At 45.1% G+C, this 24523-nt stretch overlaps 1 protein-coding gene across 2 annotated transcripts in view; it reads left to right on the top strand.

The window, feature by feature from the left end:
* The window catches only part of RECQL4 (RecQ like helicase 4), a 281776-nt gene that overhangs the window by 76345 nt on the left and 180908 nt on the right, over positions 1–24523 (top strand). For both annotated transcript variants that reach the window (XM_078686614.1, XM_078686613.1), the window contains exons 15-19: positions 10598–10786; positions 15509–15704; positions 15832–16109; positions 18580–18717; positions 24180–24342. In XM_078686614.1, coding sequence (XP_078542740.1) covers positions 10598–10786; positions 15509–15704; positions 15832–16109; positions 18580–18717; positions 24180–24342 — 964 coding nt within the window. The remainder of the gene's footprint in view (positions 1–10597; positions 10787–15508; positions 15705–15831; positions 16110–18579; positions 18718–24179; positions 24343–24523) is intronic.

Genomic DNA, 24523 nt, shown 5'->3' with positions numbered 1-24523 from the left:
TCTCCCTCTCTCCCTCTCTCCCTCTCTCCCTCTCTCCCTCTCTCCCTCTCTCCCTCTCTCCCTCTCTCCCTCTCTCCCTCTCTCCCTCTCTCCCTCTCTCCCTCTCTCCCTCTCTCCCTCCCTCCCCCTCTCCCTCCCTCCCTCCCTCTCCCTCTCCCTCCCTCCCTCCCTCTCTCCCTCTCCCTCCCTCCCTCTCTCTCCTGGCTTCACTGTGAGTGACAGCATTCTGCTCTTTCACAAGGAGCATATCGGCACACAAAGTAGTTTTGTTCAGTGCCAGGAACTACTGTGGCAATGAGTGCTTTTTGAGGCTAGAAACAATATTTGCTTTTGCCAATGTTTGTTATAATGGTGAGGAACCGGCAGCTCCTACATCAATTTGGTTTTACATAAACCATGCGAAACCAAGTCAGACATTGACAAAACCAAAACGCTGACTATCAATGATCATACCTGCTGACTTTGTCAATGTATGTTTATTTTGTCTTTCCCAAAATCTTATTGAAACTGGTTACACTGATTTTCCATTATGAATGTCTTTGGAATATGCTTGCATACATCAACACATTTTACTAAATGATGTTGCCAAGAAACGGTACTTACATTTTTACAGTAGTTTAGCCAAATGTTTTTTTTCCCACTTGCATTTTTTTGTGAACATTTAATTTTGAAAGCAAAAACTCCTCAAGCTTACTTTCAAGCCTCTGCAAATATTTGCATCTACTCAGAGAGCATTCTGGGAGCATTATACATAGCCTCATATTGCTAAACTTTGAAAACGTGTGTACACGTTTTTATACAGGAACCACTGTCAGTAGTGCAGTCCGAGCTTACAACATTTACTTAGAGCACTCACCCTAATAATAAAGGCTTTGCATAAATGAACCATGAATACAAGTTTGGACTTCATTAACACACTGACACAATTATTACCTTAACTGCAGATATTGCTCTTCCCTGATCCATAATGTGTTACTGTAAACTGGCCACCAAGGGGTTAGGCCGACTTGTCCCAAGGACAAAATACACATTAAAACTTGTTAACCTTGACCCCAAACAATATGTCCTGGGCGTCAGGCTATAGGAATTCCACACCCCTGAGAGAACATAATGTTATGGAAGGCTCCTAAAAATGTCATGGGTCAGAGGATCTGCACTTGATATTCTGCCTTGGGTAATGACCACTATGCTGACCAAAGGTTAGATTCAATCAATCAATCAGTACATTTGTAAAGCACACTACTCACCCGGGAGGGTCGCAAGGTGCTAGGGGGGAGAGGTGCTGCTACTGCTCGAATAGCCAGGTCTTGAGTAACCTCCTGAAGGTGTGTAGGTCCTGGGTCTGCCGTAGGAGGATGGGGAGGGTGTTCCAGGTCTTGGCGGCTAGGTGGGAGAACGATCTGCCGCTGGTGGGCGCTCTTCGGATGCAGGGGGCGAGGTCGGCGGAGCGGAGCTGGCGGTTCGGGGGGTAGAAGGTGACTCTTCTGTTGAGGTATGCCTGTCCGGTGTTGTGGAGATCAGGCGTTGTAGTCGTTTCAGGAGTTTGGCCGAGGCTCCTGCGTAGAGGGCGTTTCCGTAGTCAAGCCTTCTGCTGACGAGGGCCTGGGTGACCGTACTTCTTGTTTCGGGGGGTTCCACCTGTAGATCTTGCGGAGCATGGCGGAGGGTGTTGAAGCAGGAGGATGAGAAGGCGTTGACTTGCTGGGTCATGGAGAGTGTTGAGTCGAGGATAAACTCTAGGTTGCATGTGTGGTCGGTGGGTGTCGGTGCTGCTCCCAGTGCGGTCGGCCACCAGGAGTCGTCCCAGGCTGAGGGGGTGGAGCCGAAGATGAGGACCTCCGTCTTGTCCGAGTTCAGCTTCAGACGACTGTTATTCATCCACTTGGCGACTGCCTTCATTCCTTCGTGGAGGTTGGTTTTGGTGGTGAGAGGGTCCTTGGTGAGGGAGAGGATCAGCTGGGTGTCGTCGGCGTAAGAGATGATGTTGAGGTTGTGCAGTCGGGCGACATGGGCGAGTGGTGCCATGTAGACATTGAACAGTGTTGGGCTGAGGGATAATCCTTGGGGTACACCGCAGATGACCTAGGAGGCTTCGGAACGGAAAGGGTGAAGCGGACGCTTTGGGTTCTGCCGGAAAGGAAGGAGGTGGTCCATTCCAGAGCCTTGTCTCGGATCCCTGCGTTGTGGAGGCGTGTGTGTACGGTGTGGTGGCAGACAGTGTCGAAGGCGGCTGATAGGTCCAGGAGGATGAGGGTCACGGTTTCGCCGTTGTTCAGCAGGGCCCTGATGTCATCAGTGGCTGCGAAGAGGGCAGTTTCGGTACTGTGGTTGCTGCGGAACCCGGACTGGGATTGGTTCAGGATGTTGTTCTCCTCGAGTCAGGGGGTCAGTTGTCTAACAGAGGATTAGTTCTGGTGGAGAGGCCATCAGTTTAGGAAGAACTGATTTCTAGACAGGTGGATCTTCTCATAGGAACAGGGGGATGTTTTTCAAGCCCTCAAGTAAATTCATAGTCCAGAACAGTTAAAACGGATAGCTACGAAGGGGATTTCTGTTAAGATGTGCAACTGTTAGGTGAACTTTAATGGAATGAATTTGTTAGCTAGATGAAGAGCATCAAGCATTATTATCTCTTCTTTGGAATTCCTTGTGATTAATCCGTCTGTTTCTTCTTACACCAAATGGTGACTATTTTCCTTTGAATGTGCATAAAGATCTTGTTGCACAAAGTTTATCCTCTGTTAGAAGGCTTGTGCCTTGTAGAAGGCTCGTGCCAAATGACTATAGGGGATTGATGACAGGCATAACGCCTTGAGAATATGTAGGGCAGACACTAGGAGCTGTATTGTTTATTCAGCTGCAAGCTACCTAACTCCATATGGTATCTCAGGAAAAGAGGTATCACTTCCATAGCGCACCACGCACTTTAAGTAACATTTTAATTATGGATGTTTTTTGATTGTGGATGGATTATGAGAAGTATTTTTTTTATCTCCGCACATGAACAGTTGCTAAATTATAGGGTTTGACAAAAAGACCCTACTAAGTTTCCTCTTAGTTGGAAGCAGAAATTTCCTTTAATGAATTGAAATGTTTACATTTTACTATGTTTTTAAACCTATGCTGCTATATGTACTTTTATGGGTTTTATTAACCGAAATATATATAAATGATGATGACTATAGGGGATGTAGTCACAGTGGTAAGTTTTAACAACTGTATGATGTGTGTAGTGCTCACCCAGCTCAGCATGCATAGCAATCCATTGTGTGTTTTCTCTGATAGACATAGGTTTGGATGCCACAATCTTATAAAGCACACTGTTGGTCCATAATATAGTGGCCTGGACAGAGAAAGCCAGGCCACCCCGTCAGGCTTTATGAAACTTGCGCACTTGCAGTGCCAAGATGGGAAGATATCAGCATACGTGGATGGGTATAAGAGTCCCCCATGTATGCACAATACAGCACTGCCTCTCTGTGTGCCTATAAAAGTATCATGTTTCCCTGTTGCACCCTTTTCACTTTTGTAACATGTTTTTGGGATATTAAAAGATAAGTTTGTGTTGTTGTCCATGCTTTAGCTTATGAACATCTTAAAGTTCACAAACAAATGCAAAGGATACAAGATGGCTGTCACTTAAAATACTTAAAAAGGATTATAGCCATTGTGTGAGGTTTGAACTTCTATTTATCTGTGTATCCAGTCAGTTACTTATTCCTCTGTCTACACAGTCATTCATCCACCCATTGACACGTTGGCGGATGGTGACGTTGGACTGGCGGAGTGCATAGCCTACGTAGTCATAGAGTCCCTTGAGCAATTTTGATTCATGACTTGGTGGGTGGTAAACAATGAGAAAAGGTAGTGAAAGTTCAGGGGAGAGAGAGTGTGAGGGACCTTAAACCCTTCTCCCTGGTGCTTCATTGTATTTGTACATTGTAAATGGTTCCTAAAAATAGCAGCATGCGCCCACCCCCGCCGAGACATTTCCTCACTGTAAAAAGAATGTACATTAACCCCTTGGGTGCGGCCGCGATTCTGCGCCTGTGCGGACGGTTTATTGAGTGGGCGGGTTCGTGACGGCCCCCAGCTGTCATCAGCACACGCCCACCGTGGTGCATGAAGGCTGGGGGCCGTCATCAGCATGGAAGGGGTTAAAAGCAGTCTGCATGATGAAAAAGGGAAACAATAAGAAATATTCCTCCAGCGGGGAAACAAGAACCTCTTAAAAACTAAACAATGTGTAACAATGCATACATTAATTAGAAAGCTGGAAGACATTGACTGATGAGAACATGCTTCTAATCGTACTTTCTGAAGATCATAAGTGCACACACCATCAGTAGAAGGTCAGGTCTCTGATAAATCACAACTACAAGGATAATCCAGGGATTAGCCAGTCACCTGTCTCACACACGTGGGTATAGGTAAGAAGGTTTGGTATGAAGCCTTGACTAAACATGGAGTACAGTTTGGGATCACCCCGTAAACAGATAATTACCAAAAAATGTGGAAACACTTCAATGTACTCAAAGATTGTGGAGACTGTAAAAGAGCAGGGTTAAAATCATTGTGCAGGTATTAAAAGTACAGAGAGGCACAGCTTTCCTTGCCAAGCCAGGACCTTCATGCTGACAGCAATAATATACTGTGCTGGTTTCTGGCTCAATGGTAAAGTATAATGTATGTAAAATCAGTATCTCAAATGTGGTGCATATTGTGGTCTTCATTTTCGGCTTGGTTCTAATGTAGACTTTGCCATTAACATGTAATACAGATCCACAAAACTGTGGATAGGTCTGGTGGCTCGATGGTGGTGCCGACCATATTCTTTCTGTATGGCTCAATGGTGGTGCAGGCTGAACTGTATCTGTGGCTCAATGGTGGTGCAGACAATGACTCATATGTGGCTCAATGGTGGTGCAGACAATGCCTCACCTGTGGCTCAGTGGTGCTGCAGGCTGAGCTGTATCTGTGGCTCAATGGTGGTGCAGGCTGAGCTGTATCTGTGGCTCAATGGTGGTGCAGGCTGAGCTGCATCTGTGGCTCAATGGTGGTAAAGGGTGAGCGGTATCTGTGGCTCAATGGTGGTGCAGTCTATGCTATATCTGTGGCTCAATTGAGGTGCAGACTGAGCTGCATCTGTGGCTCAATGGTGGTGCAGGCAGAGCTGTATCTGTGGCTCAATGGTAGTGCAGACAATGCCTCATCCGTGGCTCAATGGTGGCGCAGGCTGAGTTGTATCTGGGGCTCAGTGGTGGTGTAGGCTGAGCTGTATCTATTGCTCAATCATGGTGCAGGCTGGGCTTCATCTGTAGCTCAATGGTGGTGCAGCCAGAGCTGTATCTGTGGCTCAATGGTAGTGCAGAGAATGCCTCATCTGTGGCTCAATGGTGGTGCAGGCTGAGCTGCATCTGTGGCTCAATGGTGGTAAAGGGTGAGCGGTATCTGTGGCTCAATGGTGGTGCAGTCTATGCTATATCTGTGGCTCAATTGAGGTGCAGACTGAGCTGCATCTGTGGCTCAATGGTGGTGCAGGCAGAGCTGTATCTGTGGCTCAATGGTAGTGCAGACAATGCCTCATCCGTGGCTCAATGGTGGTGCAGGCTGAGCTGTATCTGTTGCTCAATCGTGGTGCAGGCTGGGCTTCATCTGTGGCTCAATGGTGACACAGGCTGAGCTGTATCTGTGGCTCAATGGTGGCGCAGGCTGAGCTGTATCTGTGGCTCAATGGTGGCACAGACTGAGCTGTATCTGTGGCTCAATGGTGGTGCAGACAATGCCTCATCTGTGGCTCAATGGTGGCACAGACTGAGCCGTATCTGTGGCTCAATGGTGGCACAGACTGAGCTGTATCTGTGGCTCAATGGTAGCGCAAACAATGCCTCATCTGTGGCTCAATGGTGGCACAGACTGAGCTGTATCTGTGGCTCAATGGTAGCGCAAACAATGCCTCATCTGTGGCTCAATGGTGGCACAGTCTGAGCTGTATCTGTGGCTCAATGGTGGCACAGACTGAGCTGTATCTGTGGCTCAATGGTAGCGCAAACAATGCCTCATCTGTGGCTCAATGGTGGCACAGACTGAGCTGTATCTGTGGCTCAATGGTAGCGCAAACAATGCCTCATCTGTGGCTCAATGGTGGCACAGTCTGAGCTGTATCTGTGGCTCAATGGTGGCACAGACTGAGCTGTATCTGTGGCTCAATGGTGGTGCAGACAATGCCTCATCTGTGGCTCAGTGGTGGTGCAGGCTGAGCTGTATCTGTTGCTCAATCGTGGTGCAGGCTGGGCTTCATCTGTGGCTCAATGGTGACACAGGCTGAGTTGTATCTGGGGCTCAGTGGTGGTGTAGGCTGAGCTGTATCTCTTGCTCAATCATGGTGCAGGCTGTGGAAGAACATTTGAAATATGATGATGGGACATTGCAATCTGACGGACATGGAGGGAATGTGGGGTGAGGGGCGTGGGGACACTTCTTGATGGTGACATGCCAGTTATGTATTTACTTTGTGGAAAAAACAATAAAAATGTTTCCAAAAAAAAAATATGGTGCAGGCTGGGCTTCATCTGTAGCTCAATGGTGGTGCAGGCAGAGCTGTATCTGTGACTCAATGGTAGTGCAGAGAATGCCTCATCTGTGGCTCAATGGTGGTGCAGGCTGAGCTGAATCTGTGGCTAAATGGTGGTGAAGGCTGAGCTGTATCTGTGTCTCGATGGTGGTGCAGGCTGAGCTGTATCTGTGGCTCAATAGTGGTGAAGGCTGAGCTGTATCTGTGGCTCAATGGTGGTGAAGGCTGAGCTGTATCTGTGGCTCAATGGTGGTGAAGGCTGAGCTGTATCTGTGGCTCAATGGTGGTGAAGGCTGAGCTGTATCTGTGGCTCGATGGTGGTGCAGACAATGCCTCATCTGTGGCTCAATGGTGGCGCAGGCAATGTACCATGTGTGGCTCAATGGTGGTGCAGGCTGAGCTGTATCTCTGGCTCAATGGTAGTACAGACAATGCCTAATCTGTGGCTCCATGGTGGTGCAGGCTGAGCTGCATCTGTGGCTAAATGGTGGCCCAGGCTGAGCTGTATCTGTGGCTCAATTGTGGTGCAGGCAGAGCTGTATCTGTGGCTCAATGGAGGTGCAGACAATGCCTCATCTGTGGCTCAATGGTGGAGCAGGCTGAGCTGTATCTGTGGCTCAATGGTGGCGCAGGCTGAGCTGTATCTGTGGCTCAATGGTGGCGCAGGCTGAGCTGTATCTGTGGCTCAATGGTGGCGCAGGCTGAGCTGTATCTGTGGCTCAATGGTGGCACAGACTGAGCTGTATATGTGGCTCAATGGTGGTGCAGACAATGCCTCATCTGTGGCTCAATGGTGGCACAGACTGAGCTGTATCTGTGGCTCAATGGTGGTGCAGACAATGCCTCATCTGTGGCTCAATGGTGGCACAGACTGAGCTGTATCTGTGGCTCAATGGTGGCACAGACTGAGCTGTATCTGTGGCTCAATGGTAGCGCAAACAATGCCTCATCTGTGGCTCAATGGTGGCGCAGGCTGAGCTGTATCTGTGGCTCAATGGTGGCACAGACTGAGCTGTATCTGTGGCTCAATGGTGGTGCAGACAATGCCTCATCTGTGGCTCAGTGGTGGTGCAGGCTGAGCTGTAACTGTTGCTCAATCGTGGTGCAGGCTGGGCTTCATCTGTGGCTCAATGGTGATGCAGGCTGAGCTGAATCTGTGGCTAAATGGTGGCACAGACTGAGCTGTATCTGTGGCTCAATGGTAGCGCAAACAATGCCTCATCTGTGGCTCAATGGTGGCACAGTCTGAGCTGTATCTGTGGCTCAATGGTGGCACAGACTGAGCTGTATCTGTGGCTCAATGGTAGCGCAAACAATGCCTCATCTGTGGCTCAATGGTGGCACAGACTGAGCTGTATCTGTGGCTCAATGGTGGTGCAGACAATGCCTCATCTGTGGCTCAGTGGTGGTGCAGGCTGAGCTGTATCTGTTGCTCAATCGTGGTGCAGGCTGGGCTTCATCTATGGCTCAATGGTGACACAGGCTGAGTTGTATCTGGGGCTCAGTGGTGGTGTAGGCTGAGCTGTATCTATTGCTCAATCATGGTGCAGGCTGTGGAAGAACATTTGAAATATGATGATGGGACATTGCAATCTGACGGACATGGAGGGAATGTGGGGTGAGGGGCGTGGGGACACTTCTTGATGGTGACATGCCAGTTATGTATTTACTTTGTGGAAAAAACAATAAAAATGTTTCAAAAAAAAAAATCATGGTGCAGGCTGGGCTTCATCTGTAGCTCAATGGTGGTGCAGACAGAGCTGTATCTGTGGCTAAATGGTGGCCCAAGCTGAGCTGCATCTGTAGCTCTATGGTGGTGTAGGCTGAGCTGTATCTGTGGCTCAATGGTGGTGAAGGCTGAGCTGTATCTGTGGCTCAATGGTGGTGAAGGCTGAGCTGTATCTGTGGCTCAATGGTGGTGTAGGTTGAGCTGTATCTGTGGCTCAATGGTGGTGCAGGCTGAGCTGTATCTGTGGCTCAATGGTGGTGAAGGCTGAGCTGTATCTGTGGCTTGATGGTGGTGCAGACAATGCCTCATCTGTGGCTCAATGGTGGCGCAGGCAATGTACCATGTGTGGCTCAATGGTGGTGCAGGCTGAGCTGTATCTCTGGCTCAATGGTAGTACAGACAATGCCTAATCTAAGGCTCCATGGTGGTGCAGGCTGAGCTGCATCTGTGGCTAAATGGTGGCCCAGGCTGAGCTGTATCTGTGGCTCAATTGTGGTGCAGGCAGCGCTGTATCTGTGGCTCATTGGTGGTACAGGCTGAGCTGTATCTGTGGCTCAATGGTGGTGCAAACAATGCCTCATCTGTGGCTCAATGGTGGCACAGACTGAGCTGTATCTGTGGCTCAATGGTGGTGCAGACAATGCCTCATCTGTGGTCAATGGTAGCGCAAACAATGCCTCATCTGTGGCTCAATGGTGGCACAGACTGAGCTGTATCTGTGGCTCAATGGTGGTGCAGACAATGCCTCATCTGTGACTCAATGGTGGCACAGACTGAGCTGTATCTGTGGCTCAATGGTGGCACAGACTGAGCTGTATCAGTGGCTCAATGGTAGCGCAAACAATGCCTCATCTGTGGTCAATGGTAGCGCAAACAATGCCTCATCTGTGGCTCAATGGTGGCACAGACTGAGCTGTATCTGTGGCTCAATGGTGGTGCAGACAATGCCTCATCTGTGGCTCAATGGTGGCACAGACTGAGCTGTATCTGTGGCTCAATGGTGGTGCAGACAATGCCTCATCTGTGGTCAATGGTGGCACAGACTGAGCTGTATCTGTGGCTCAATGGTGGTGCAAACAATGCCTCATCTGTGGCTCAATGGTAGCGCAAACAATGCCTCATCTGTGGCTCAATGGTGGCACAGACTGAGCTGTATCTGTGGCTCAATGGTAGCGCAAACAATGCCTCATCTGTGGCTCAATGGTGGCACAGACTGAGCTGTATCAGTGGCTCAATGGTAGCGCAAACAATGCCTCATCTGTGGCTCAATGGTGGCACAGACTGAGCTGTATCTGTGGCTCAATGGTGGTGCAGACAATGCCTCATCTGTGGCTCAATGGTGGTGCAGGTCGAGCTGCATCTGTGGCTCAATGGTGGTGCAGACAATGCCTCCACCATGTCTCAATGGTGGCGCAGACAATGCGTCCTCCGTGGCTCAATGGTGGTGCAGATGATGCCTCATCTGTGGCTCAATGTTGGCGCAGACAATGCCTCATCTGTGGCTCAATGGTGGCGCAGACAATGCCTCATCCGTTGCTCAATAGTGGCGCAGACCGAGCCTCATCTGTGGCTCAATAGTGGTGCAGGCTGAGCTGTATCTGTGGCTCTATGGTGGTGCAGTCAATGCTACATCTGTGGCTCAGTGGCAGCAGAAATTGTTAAATCTGTAACTCTGTGGTAGTGCAAAGACTATGCTGGTTTCTCTTCTAGTGCACATTGTGGTCTAGGCCTTCAGTCCAATGGTAGAGTACACTTTTGGCTTGTATTGTTGCTGAATGATTGTATGTTTGTAGAATATTTCTGTAGCTCGATGTTGGTGCAGACTGTAGACTGACCCAGCGGTTTGTTATTTGTAAAATTCTTAATGTAAAATACCTGCACTGAGCTTTCCTCTGACGTATTGTGCTCAAGGTAGAATTGCACTTGATTGGAGACCTTTTTTTAAGGTCTGTGTACAGAGCAGTTTTGTCTCATCTTTAGATACTCCTTCAACAGCTCTATTTGCGATAATATAACAATACGTGTGTGTGTTGGAATGTGGCTTGCTTCATTTTATGGGTCCTTGTTTTTGCTTTAATTATTACAGCACCCTACTATTTTATTGGGCACCCACAACTCTGCTGCTGATACCTTATATTGTGCTTTGTATTGGTTTGTCTTGGATCTATGGAAAGCTATCATTTACTACCATTAAATGAACAAATTCTAACCACTACATTAAAAAAAAGTGTTATTATGTAGAAGAGCAAAATAAAGTTGTTATTTTGCCATTTGATTCATTATTTTTCTTCTAGGTGCTGCGGGATCGTCTAGGTGTGCGCTGCCTGCTGGGGCTCACAGCCACAGCGACTTTGGCTACAGCCCAGGATATTAGCCATCACCTGGGCGTGTCAGAGGAGGAGGAAGGAGGGATAGCTGTGCGCTCTGCTGCTGTTCCATCAAACCTCCATGTGTCGGTCTCTATGGACCGGGAGAAGGATCAGGTAAAACTAGGCAAAGTATGGTCTGGGATGGTCCTTAATCTCTACTTAAGGGGCTCACAAGCAGTCAGACAACCTAAGGATATCCTGCAACTAAAAAATAAGACAACCTTATACTCTGCTCCATTGTGTTAAATGTGTTCTTTGACCATGTGATGCGTGCCTTCTTAGTAAGTACCCCTGATCGTAGATACCCACCCCATGCATAAAAGATTAATTGCTCTTTACAGGCTGTCCTACAAGGCATAACTTGTATGCTTTCCAGTAACTTTTAGTAATTTCAGTTTGTAGTCCTGCTTTATATGCATAAAGCTGGTCTTCGGCCTACTGCATGGCTGGTAGCTTTTCTTTTAAGCATGACATCCACTAGAAGTAGGAGTGAGAATCAAGCTCTTCATGCCAACGAGTCTTAAGCCACACTCAACCACAATAATGTTTTATTAAGAATTCAACCTTACTTTCTTTCATTGTTACACCAGAATTCTATATTAATCCAGTTATTTACTTGACCACATTGCTCCTAAATTTTATTTCTCTATGACAAGCTCCATGATAAACTGGAGGTTGAAAAGAGTTGTCTTGCTAAAACTAGATCTATACGAAAATCAGACCAACCATTAGTGAACTATGGCTCTAAATGCAGTGTCTCTGCATTTTCAAAATGGTCTTTATCAGAGTAGATATTATCCTGCTTTACCGCCTGTTGCCAAAAGGCCAACAGTTGACCCCAGGGCTCACTCACCAAGAGGCGCAGTGGCCATTGCTGCACTCCTGAGAAATATCCCTGTCTCTGAAGTTTGTAGGACTCCCACCTGAAGATTGGTCCAAGTGGTTGACAGTAATTGTCCCATTAGTATCTTATTGGGTCAGGCCCCTCTGTGCAACAGGTTACATAATCATTTCTTCCTTAGCTCTCATGTACTGTCTTTGGACGCTAGGGAAAATCTTCTGATTGAGTTGGGAAAACTATTTACTTGCAATCCACCTTCTCCATGGTGAGTGTTTTCTTTGAGTGCATACGCCATGAATGCTTCCATGCTGAATTTAATTCAAGCAGCAGTGTCATAATTGTTGAACATTAGATGCAATGTTTGTAGGCTGCACTGCATGCTTCAGTTTCTTTCTAAGTGGCCTTTTCTAAGGTGTACATTGTGCCTGTTCAGGAGGAATCCCAACGCTAGATGGCTATAAGGTATGGGTAATGATTTCTGAGAAAATATCTGAGGTTGGACTGCAATTACAAGGAAGTCACCCTTCACAGGGCCTGGTAAATTTTGGGGGTGGGGTTTTCTCCTCGAACCCTCATATACAGCTAGAGAACCTTCTTCACAGACACAACATTGAGTGACAGTCAGCAGGATACAGTCTAGGACATACTCAATATCTATATTTTGGCCTGTTTATAGCCCTTTCCCTAAGTTATGACAACTATTTCTAGTTTCAAGGTCATCCCCAATTTCAAAGTAAGCTGATTGACAGTCAGCCACGTTCTCTTGACTGCCTTCCTACAGAACCAGAATGACTGTTGCATGTTTTTCCTGCACTTGGTCCCTCTCCATGTACCTAGTTTCCTATTCCTGTTGGTTGATGAAATGATTCTGCTGCAGGAGCATCTCCTCAAAGGCCTCCTCGTCCCTCATCATGGTTTACCCCTTTTTTTTTTTTACATGAGTTTTATATAGCTCGAACTTGACCAGGTATCGAGTATCAGAGCGCTTTACACTAGCACCAGTTGCGTTACATGAGGACACATTCATTTTTGTTAGGCACGGGGAGATTGAAGTGATTTGCCCAGAATCACAGGATGTTCAGCGTCAATGCCGAGACTCGAACCCAGTTCCCCAGATGCGAGGTCGACTGCCCTAGCCTTTAGGCCAACTACTCTCACCAACCCTGCTGCTCTCCCTTTATATGAAGTTAAGTAGCAAATCCCTAGCAGAGAAGCACAAATCATTAGAACAGACGGGGGGTGTTTGGAAACTCTGGGATTTCCACAGATGCTACACGGAGAGGACATGGGAGGAGGCTGTCGGGCAGTGGTGGTCTGCTCGTCCTCTCTTTGTGCACTTTGGCATGGTTGCTGTAATATCCCCATGAAGTATAGTTCACGCTTGTTGATGGAGTTAGGGCTGGATTGTCTGCCTATGTGCATAGCATACTTATCCGCACGTGTATACCTCTGGGCTTTCATATTTTATAAATGACAAAAACACACAACTACTTTGTGTATTTACAGTATTCTATTTATATCGTAGAACAAGCAAGTGAATGGTTTAAGGCTTCTACTATAATACCCAAAGTATACAGTAAGGGATAGAGGACAGCACTCAAATAACTGCACAGAAATAATGACGTAAACCAGTGGTTCTCAACCTTTTGTGGATCCCCTCTTAATCATTATTGCAATCAGTGGACTCCCACTGAATCATTGTTTGAATCTGTGGACCCCCACGGAGTCATTACTGGAAGCCGGGGTCCCCAACTGAAGCATTATCGATGATTTTCACCACAAAACAATATACACAAATATGGAAACAACATTTCATCAAAGAAATACAGAAATTATGAGCTATTATATTTAATTTGCTAATATAAAGAAATAAATCCTTTAATTTTAGTGGGAAGGTTGGAACTTTTCTAAAGTCAATTGAGGCCACCCATTGTCCTTGCCTTCTCAAAAAAACAACAAAGAGAATAGTAAAGAACCAATCCTGGATTGAAGACAAGGCAGCCTTACCAAAAAGATCGCATGGCTGGATGATTTTGAGCTCCTATACCTCCTTGGCTGCACAAAAATATTTATGTTTGGGGTTTGCCAAATTTACCAAAATTTAATTTTTAAAATGCAGATTAGGCCTGCTTCCATGCACAAAAGCACCTTCCACATTGGCTGAAAAACCAATCTGATTCCATTTGTCACCTATGCAGTATAGCGCAAGAAGATATGCTGCACCTTCTCTGCACGTGCAAAGAACTAACACAGGAAAGGAAACTGCTTTTAAAACCACTTTTTAATCAGAGAGGTATTCACACACGAACGCAGGCTTTGTTGGCATGCTTTGCACCTGAGGACACTCAGCTTAACTGCCGCTTAATAACATTTTTGAAACAAGTGGAGAAAAAAATGCCTAGACAGATCATTAATATAGCTGAAAAGCAAATGTCGGATGCTGTTAAATAACTGATTATTTTACAAATGTATTGCAAAGATCAATTAGTTTGATTTTTATTTTTTTAACTGATTTTTTTTTTAGCAAATCTGTGTTTTATTATTTTAAAAATTGATGACATGTAATGAGATATTTTGTAGCAATGGTTTTAAGTAACTGTGCTAAATAAACTTAACTCGAAACTTGAAACCATCGTCCAAACTACAATCTGTTTGACTGCTCCCACGAATCAATCTGAGGATATCAGCTTTGTTTTTAGCTCCCAATGTCAAATTCTTCCACATTTAACAGAATGTTTTAAAATTTTCAGTTTTGCATTTTGCTTTTTTATATACACCTTATTAATCCTTTAATGTTATTTAATTTTCTAAGCAGTCGCAGACCCCCTGAGTAGGTGTTGCATACCCATATGGATCCCCGGACCACAGGTTAAGAACCACTGATGTGATGTAAACAATGGAGTAGGAAGGGTCTGATGTGAGGCTGAGCAGTCAGGGTACGACATCTGAAAAGAGGCTGTTTTTCAGGCTTCCCATAAGGTGGAAAGACTCTGCTTGCTTATTTCAAGCGAAGAGTTTTCAAGGTGAAGTGGTTGGCGGTCCTAGTGCATGTGGTGGTGGACTAGGTGATGGGTATAGAGTCCAGGCGTTTGGTACTAGTTTCTATGTAAAGCAAGGAAAAGTGAGGGGATGTAGAGTAACAAGTGGCCGCTGAGTCCCAGATTGAGTGGGAGCCAAGAAGGTCTATCTAGAAGTTGAAGTCTCCAATAGCAAATTGCTTATCGCACTACATGGCAAGATGAGAAAGCGAGGTAGATAATGAGTGGCCTTCATTGGGAGGCAGTACCAGAGGATGGTTTTGCTTTGGGGAAGAACAGGCGAAGGAGATGTTTAGGATGTAGCAAGCTTGTCGTACTAAGGGTAGTACAGGTATGTAACTTTGGTAGTTGCATTGTCAATAGAAATGATGACGCCTCCACTAGGCACAGGCATGTTGAGCATTTTTCAGTACAGTCATTCAGGAGCACAGGGTTGGAGAAGTCGGGGTTACAAGTGTGGAAGAGTCCAGAGGGAAGGCCAGGGAGAGCAGTCGGTTTTGAAAGGGGTGGCACATCTGGTGATGAGGCTGTCTTTGCCATTCATGGCTTTTTTAAATGGTTAAGTCCTATGTCTGGAGACCTCCGCTTGCACTTTAAACGAAATTCACAGTGATCTTTCTCAATTGCTTTGAATTTACTGTAATGTTACAAAATGACAAAGTTTAAAAAAGAAAGACTATCTTTCTCTGTCGCATAATACAAATCAGTAGTACAGGTAGTGGCAGGAAAACAGTCCAGCATCCTCCCCTGGCCATTCCCACTCACTCTTCCCATTTTGATGTCATTAATGACCCCAAATACTTGCTACTGGAATTCCATGTAATGTTTAGAAATCAGAGGTTTGGAAAAACTTTATATACAGTTTCCAAACACATATTTCTTAAAATGCCTGTTTTACTTATACTCCATTGAAGACCTAGATAAGTCTGACTTTACCTGTTTCCAATTGCCCCGCAGGCTTTAGTCTCCTTATTAAAGGGTGACCGCTTCAGCTGTCTGGACTCCGTCATCGTTTATTGCACCCGCAGGGAGGAGACTGCCCGCATAGCTGCCCTGCTGCGCACCTGTCTCCAGGGAGTGACGCTGAAGCAGGCAACCACGGAGGATGCGGGGGAAGAGGAAGACCTAAAGTCAAAAAGAAAGAAAGCTGAAGGTACTTCCCTATGCTGACTGGCCATTTCTCTATAGTTCACCTCCTCTGAAAGAATTATTAGTTGTTGCATTACATTATTCCAGTGGTTTATGGTTGATCCGTTGTATCACTTGACCTTTCTTTGCAGCCAAAAAGAAGATCCGCAAGCCTCTAAAATGGATCTCTGACTCCTACCATGCGGGTATGTCTGCAGCCCAGAGGCGTAGAGTCCAGAACAACTTCATGAGCGGCCAGCTGCGCATCGTGGTGGCAACTGTGGCTTTCGGGATGGGCCTGGACAAGTCCGATGTGCGCGGTATTGTGCACTACAACATGCCCAAGAACTTCGAGAGTTATGTCCAGGAGATTGGTCGAGCCGGCAGGGACGGGAAGCCTGCGCACTGCCACCTCTTCTTGGACCCTGAGGTAGGAAGATCCTAGTGAGATCAGTAAAAACATACCTGCAGGTTGTATATTCATAAAACCATGGGGCAGGCCTGGGGGGTAAAGTGTGAATGCAAAGGCAGCTGTAGAGCTTGTTGTGTTATAGTAAACTAGCAGACTGTATGTGCCTGGCAGTCTTCAGTGTGTGATCCTATAGGATGGTGGTGAAGCCTCGAGACAGAGCACATGGAGACATATAAATGCCATTTTCAATTGTTTCTTGTACTAAGGCTTATGTTATGTTATTATGACTTGTATAGCGCACATATACCCTTAGGAGTCTTGGCGCTTGTAGTTGAAGACCACCCCTGATCTGTCACAGTTTACAGTAGAACTAGTGAGTGGATATTCCTAAGTATGTTGGAAAGTTGTTGCAAACAAAATCCTTCTCACTCGTAGTCTATTACACCCACTTTCTTCAAGCAATCCGCCTGCTCTCCCCCTCTCAAGTGTACAGATCACGGTTCAGTGGCAGCTGTGCCTGTGGGGGTGGTGAGAGGTAGTTTGCTGATGCATGATCCTTTCTGGGGGTCCAGCAGACTTCCAAAGGAGGCAGCCCATTGCTCCCTTCCGCGCTACCTCGTAAACATGTGTGTGACATCACGAAAGACTTTACACTCATCGCATGGACTTGGAAAGGATTCCCTACACATAGTCCATCCCAGGAGCCAGCTGGTCGGCAGGCCTACACCAGGAGCTGAGGGCAGCTATGCCAACTCCTCCTTGGCCATTCCCTCAAGCTCACTTCACTTTTTATGGAGGTGGAAGCGAGGGCGGAAGCACTGGCCCAGCTCTTACCACCCTCTTTCCTGCACCATTAACAGGAGAAATGAACCAGGTGGTGGGGATTGGAAGAGGGACCTTTCCTTCCAAGCCCCACTTCCTGATTCAGTTTCCTAGAGTTCCTTTGTTTCACAATGTTTCCCCGTCCAAGAGAAGCATTGTGAAACGATTGAGCTTTGGGTCTGCGCCCCATCAAAGTGACCCACACTGTTCGGATATTTTGATAGCTTAAGAAAAAATCTGTATAGTCTTAAGTTTTATAGTGGTCATCAATCGAACAGTGCAGCATTAAATGGGCAGTGCAGTGTAAACAGTGATACCCTATCTCAGTTATCTACATGAATATTACATAATTGATGACGTAGACTCCTTTTTCTATGAAAACTCACTCCTATTTAGTGTTGCCGAACTCCAGACATTGAGGGCAGCATTTGCGTGGTTAGCGTTAGCAGATTTATATTTGTCCATTTGAGAAATGCAACAAAATCTTGACCAAATTTGTTTCAAAAAATGAAAATGTATCCATATTTTTCATTATAGCTTCAGCCTGCAACAAAATATTGATGTGTTGTTTGTACTGGTACACAGCTCTGAATGTGCTGAAAAACTAGTTTGTAAACATCTTTAAACTACAGTAAAAAAAGCTCTGGCCTAGAGGTGCGGAAACCCACTGGCAGTGAAAGGGATACAGAAGTGAGCAAAGCTGGACTTGGAGTAGAGCTGTCACTATGTTGTGACTGGAACCATCCACCACTCTCATCCACAAACTCTTGTATACCATTTTGGTGTATAGATAAGGAGTAAACAAAGGCCACACAAGCATGTGAAGCATTGCCTGGGCACAGGAAGTGCTTTCTGGGCACTCGGACTTCCCTTATTGCTGTTGTGGCCACCATGGCATCCCCTGCAGGAAATGTCCCAGGCAAATGAATGAAAGGGGTCTGTAAAGATGAGTGTACATGAGTTACTACAGTATTAGAGGCGTCCAAAGATCCACCTGCATTCCCTGCTTGACATGACCTTTATTTATTTTATTTTTATTTTTTGAGTTTTATATAGCGCTGGCTAGACCCGGAGGTATCCGAGTGCTTTACATGAAAAAGAAACATTGTTTCACAACATGGTTGCAAAGTTACATCAGTTACTGGAGCGTAGTTACAGGAATAACATGAGTACAAAAGCATAGCATAAACAAGAGGGAAAAAAAATAGGCACGGGGAGAGAAGATTAGGGGAGAGAGGGAAGGAATAGGGAAGGTAGACGGAGAATAATGGAGGGAAGAGGAGGATGTAGGAGGCACAGCAGGGAGACGAGGAAAAACAGTGTCCGACGTCTGACGGGGTAGGTGACGGCGGAGGGGTGAACCAGAGCCAAACTCCCCTATAGCTGCGTGGGACAGCTCCACCGGTCATCGGCCAAAGGTTGCTCAGGCACCGCAGTACATACAGAAAGGTTATAGTTTCTGCATGCGGGGGGGCATAGTCCAAACGTTCCATCGAGCGTGCCGGTCACGGTGTGCGGTGCTGTGCTCCCAGTGGTAACAGGATAAAAACCCAGGCCTCCGCTGTGTGAGACTCCTGTGTCGCTGTGGACCTCGATTGCTCTTTCTGCCTGTCGTGTTTGCTGCGTCTTCTCTTGTTTGGAACCTCACCGCTTTTTACTCTATTAGGGCGGGGATCTGCATGAGCTGAGAAGACACATCTATGCAGATACTGTGGATTATTTCACCATCAAGAAGCTGGTGCAGAAGGCTTTTCTGAAATGCAAGTGTCGTGAAATCCAACAGAAGACGCAGGCGCTCAACTTGGTAAGAGGTTCATGGGGTCTGGCTGCTGACTTTGATCGCCTCTGCAGGTATGTTGTGGTTCAAACACCAGAGTGAGCCAGAGAGCACCCTAGTAGTGGTGAGAGGTGATGTTTTAATAAGATGTGTGTTGCACCGTCAGTAGGAATTAATCAAAATACCATATTACCTGACATTAAGGTGTGTGTGTATGTTCAGATATCATTCAAGGGCTTTTATTCCACAAAATGCTGTCTATTAAGCGTGTTTCACAGGATATTATTTCAAAAATACTTTTGAAATATGGATTCCATCCAATGGGAGGCCTAGATTCAGTCACTTGTCCTTACTCTAGTCATACGCATTGCATTTAGTGTACACGTTATTGTTTGCATGGCAGGTGTACGAGCTATGGTTTGTGGAGCAAACTATATCTGGGGAAGTTTAGTCATTTTTCTGTTTTTTATATCCCTAACTGCGCTTTAACTGTGTTTTTTCAAGTGATTCTTTTAACCTATATTAAGGTGCTGCAACCAAACCTAACCATAACTTCATTTTAACTGTTTCAATGAATGTATGGCTTTTTGATGCTACTGCGTCCCCTTTGTGCCACAATCCTTGACCTGTGGCCATGTCCTGCACCCCAACCCTGCTACGAATGGACATTATTTCCCATTTACAATGATATTTTGCAGCATGGTGCACTACTTTGGCAATAGAGGTCCAAAAGAAATGTTTGAAAATCTGCTAAACCAGCTACAGATCTGTGAATCCCAAGTGGACAATGGTGTTCCTTTATTTTGTTTTAAATGGACTGGCAGATCCTCTATAAAAGCTAAGAAAATGTTATATGTTAACCCTTCGCAGGTCTGTCCAATATCCTTTTCATAATGCTAATTTATTAAAAACTGTTCATTAGTTTTTGTCGAAGCAAGGAGAAAAAGTTCCCATAGGAATAAAAATGGAAAATACTAATTTTCTTAACGCCCTTCCCCGTACTACCCCTGATCCCTTCATCACAGACTGACCTGCACCAAACTTTACATCTTGACATGCGGTGACCAAAGTTATACGTAAAGCATAAAATCACCTTTCCAGTGGAAACTCGGACGTAACCATTACTACATAGTTGCTATTGCTGACCCTGTCATATAATAGTTATGTACCATTTGCGACCACATTTGGGAATTGGGTGCTGATTGGTCCAGGGGAAAGTGGCATACCTATGAGGCAGTTTTGAAACAAGTGTTATTTTAAGTACTACGTTGGAAATCCTCAGAAGCAACAGAATCTATCAATAGAGAAGAAAATGGCTGCTTGAAATTACAGGAGATGGGACGGGCATCTATTGTTGACTTCATTTGATGCCTATCATTGGTTTAGTTTATTTTGGTTTGGTCAGCCATTTTTTTTAGATATAAGCAAAAAAACAGCAGCGTTTATATCTGTTATGTATAAATGAACATCTGGAAAGTTTGGATTAAACAAAGGGATGTGATTAGCTGAAATGTCCATATGGTTCCAAACATTACATAATGGCTAGAAGTTCAAACATCTCACAATGGCTATAATCCTTCTGAAGTATTTTAGGTGGCAGCCATCTTGTTTGTTTTGCATTTGATTGTGAACTTCAAGATGTTCACAAGCCAGAGTATGGAAAACTACACAAACATATCTTTTAATGCCCCAAAAACATGTTGCAAAATTGAAAAGGGTGCTACAGCGAAACATGATACTTTTATAAGCACACTGAGGGATCCAGTGCTGTATTGTGCATACGTGGGGGCCTTTTGTACCCATCCCCTTATGCTGATATCTCTCTTTTATGTCCCAGGAAAAACACTATGTCTCAGGGAAGGCCATACATCCAGGGAATACATTTTGTTCGACAGTCCTCTTAATTTTTTAATTTAGGAACTTTTTTCCTGATGGTGTACATGGATATCGTACAAGCTACCTGGGAAGACTACATAGGATAATGCCAAAGCTGCTTTAGTTGTACACTAGAACAATGCATTGAGCCTCTCGCATGTTTACTTGTCAGTCTTGTTTCTTTCCTTTTTTGGGAGTCTAAGTCAAAGCTTCCAGGCCGCCATTGGTATTTACAAGAATCATCTGTATCACATTTATTCTTCACAAAAGGAGGGATTAAAGGACATTGCTATGGATTTTTCTAAAATTATTATTCCCAGTGTGGGTTTGGACCATTGTTCTGAGTGCTCCGTCCATTAGGCGGTTCCAGCCACGGCTGTTTCTAACATGAGATGGGTCACGTGCAAAACATAGCTTTTGATAGCAGTAACCTCTGCAAACAGAGTAAGTTGCAGGCTCTCCGCTGAGGAGATTTAGACTCTTTCTTTCATAAGTTTGGTGATACCTCGGGCCTAGTGCTCAACTGGGATAAATCCGTCTTCCCATGTAGGACGGGGATTCTACCCCAGGTTGACAGATGCAGTCACATCATGTATCTCAAGGTAAAGCTTTAAGTATCTAGGCATACATGGTGAAACATTTTACTAAGCTCGAAGTTAAATATTAAGCTCTTATTAGTTGCTCTCCATAAAGACCTACATGGATGAAATTCTCTCCCGATATCTATCTAGATCAGAATCACCCTCTTTAAGATGATTGCCCTGCCCTGCCTGTTATGTTCTGCAGGAATACCCATATGACATTTCTGGTTCAATTTTTCAATTATAAATATATGCAAGTACTCCTGAGCCTTTCTCTGGGCCGGTAAAATTCCTTGGTTTGTATTTGATACATTTGGGGCATCGACGCAGACAAGTTGCTTTAACGAAGGACCGTCTCCCAATGTCAAAGGATGGGCTTGGGGCCCAAGATTTCTGGGCCAGCTATCCGGCAGCACCCCTGCTCTGACAGGCTTATTGGCTTGCGGGGCACCATCTCTACCAGAAGGGGCTCCCTCAGACACAGCTGCAGGATGGGGCGCTACATCAACTTCTATCTTTGGGCTCTAGTCCCCTAGGGAGGCCTCCTTTACTGATGTAGACTTACCCTTATTTGCCTTAAGAATCTATCTTCTATTTCACACAGCTGCAGCCCTTTGCTCAGGCAGTACCTCTTTTGGAGCTACTGACTCATGGAAGTTTCACGACCGGAGACCTTGCGTCTTGGCGGGGCTGAGCTATAGGTAATCTATTTTTGGGTGGTACACTCCTGACCTTTCATGAATTAATAGCTCAGTTTGGACTAGCAGGTGGTATCTTTCTTTCTTATGGGAGCATAAAGAGTGCTCAAAAAGCAGTGGTGCATACAGTGATTTGTACCCAAGACATATGCAATCCTCTAGACTTTGCACACTGTTGGACACAGTCAGAGCTTAGTCACCAAGCTCTATTGAGCTTTTCGTCAAAAAGCTTTCTGTTTTTTTTGTGTTTTTTTGTGTGTGTTTTTACAGCAATTACTGGTGATCCGCAGAGCCTTGCAGGTCACCATCCTTGAGATTTTGCACAGTCAGAGTGAGTCGCAATTTGCAACCCACCTGATTAATATTAATTAGGTGGGTCGGATTGTAACCCTCTCAGAAACCATATTTTGAAAACATCCTATTACCAGGCAGGTCTGCTTGCAAAATAAGAATCTGGTTGCCACTTTTTGCTACCAGAATAATAGTACACCTAGCCCTAAGTTCCCTACTTTCAATATTGATGTGGGTTTGCAAAAGATATAGAGGTAAATTAGATTATCTTAAACTATGCTATGAGGAAAGGGTGCCTTAGATGCAGAGCTAGTAATTAAGATGCTGTATGAGGTTTTATGGCCTCTACATGTTCTCAGGCATATCCCGAAAATTGTGGATGTGAGAGAATTACTAATGGGAGGCACTTATACTTGGGTGAATAATTTATAAAATTTAGGGAACAGAAGAGGTGTTCGCATTGCCCTCGACATAATTTGTCAAATACAAAAGAATTCATAGAGCAGTGGAAAAGACCTGACTCACTAGCTGTCACACACCAGCCCCATCCACTACTAATGGTATTGTGGGATGCATCTGTAAACAGGGTATCCATAAAACTAATGTACGCAGCTATCAGAAATAGCACTCATGAATTAGATCTCCCTGTTGAAAATAAATAGAAGAAGGTTTGTGGAGAGACCATGACAGATAAAGGCTGTTATCTTGGAAGACATCTTGTAATGCCAGATTCTAACTAATACATGTGTATGTTTTATATAGAAGGTATGGGACCCCTTATATATCACATATGATGACACTGGTTGGTCAGCTGCAGTGTCCCAAATGTGGGGCCTAAATGATGTGGGAGCAATATTGGAAATCTGTGGGAAACAAATTTAAGTAAATCACAAATTTATCACGGAGAATGAATTTGGAGGCATGTCTTTAACAAAACTAAGGATCTTAAACGAAGCTGCAGGATTTGCATTGCTGTGGGCGAGTATGGTAAATAGCTATTCTCTGGATGTCAACAAGGGCACCGAATTTCTCTGCAGATGAAGTAAATATGAAATGGTTGTGTACGGATTTAAAATTGACTGAAGATGTGATAGCCTGGCAAACATTTATATAAGAACTATCAAAGCAAAATAGCTTCTATTACCTGTAGGATGCAAGAGAGCAATCGCTGTGCTTTGGATTCTAGTTCTAAGCTGAAATACAATTTGGTCAGGCGTTGCTGAAGATCTTGGGTAAACATCTTTTGATCTGTGTTCACTCCAAATCCCACCTATAATTTCATGCAGTAGATCTTCCCATTGGTTGGACTGAAGGGAGTGGGTCGTTAGAATGTTAGTTACTCACTGTATTAATACTTGTATCATTAGTCCTTTACCATCCAAGCCTTTACTCTCTACATTCCATTTTTTCCTATTGGGTGATGAAAAGAGAACTAAGTTTGACTGGAGCTGCTTGAATTTAAGAAGTGGAGACTCCAAGAAGGAGAGATGCCATCTAGCCGGCTTCCTGTGATTTGGCTTTTAAGCATTTTAGGTTCTAGAGCATTTAATGTTTGTACTATCCGATAGGATGACTTTCTATTGGTGTGCCTGAGGAACGGTAAGACTAGAAATACAAGAGCTACTATAATGAGTAACTTTGATTTGTCTCTCGTTTCTGCTTAGTGATATGAACCAACCGTTTGGCTGATTGTGCTCCTAACACTCCAAGTGTTTCCCTGAAGCGCCAATGAGGCAGTGGGGCTTTACTATCCGAACTAATGCATGTTTTACACTGATTACTTTGTAGGATGACTTGTGTTATGTTTTGTTTCACTAATTACTGTATATAATTCTTTTGTAATAGTTTGTTACACTAATTACATTGTAGGACTTATTTTGTAATGTTTTCTTATACTGATTACATTTTAGGATTTTCTGTGTAACGTTTTCTTTGTTTCAGCAATTCTTTGCAGACTATTCACTGAGTATGTTTCCCAAAGTAACCACCTTCTCCAACCTCTGATGATTGTCACTTTGCTTCTTTCCTCTGGTGTCTGTGGTAGGGGGAAGTGGATGACTGTGAGATGATGGATGTACTAGAGCAGTGTGAGGAACCGGCCCAACTGTCCGAGACCGATCTTGGAACACAACTGAGGGTCTGCTACAAACACGAGCGGACCATCCCCATTGAGCCAACAGTACAGGCCATGGATGTCCGAGAGGAAGGTAAGAAGTGTGCCTGGCCTTTATAGTGAACAAGAGACATGATATATAGAACACAGCACACTAGGTGCCAGAGTTTAATTTGGGCAGATTGAGGTGGAGGGATACAGGGTGGCTGGAATTAAGGTACTCGGTTGTTCGTATCCGAACACCTAAATATGGGTGATATGATTTATAATTCCCA

This window comes from Lissotriton helveticus, chromosome 4_1, assembly GCF_964261635.1.
Source record: "Lissotriton helveticus chromosome 4_1, aLisHel1.1, whole genome shotgun sequence".
Lineage (NCBI taxonomy): Eukaryota > Metazoa > Chordata > Amphibia > Caudata > Salamandridae > Lissotriton > Lissotriton helveticus.
This window is presented reverse-complemented; position numbering and strand designations above follow the sequence as displayed.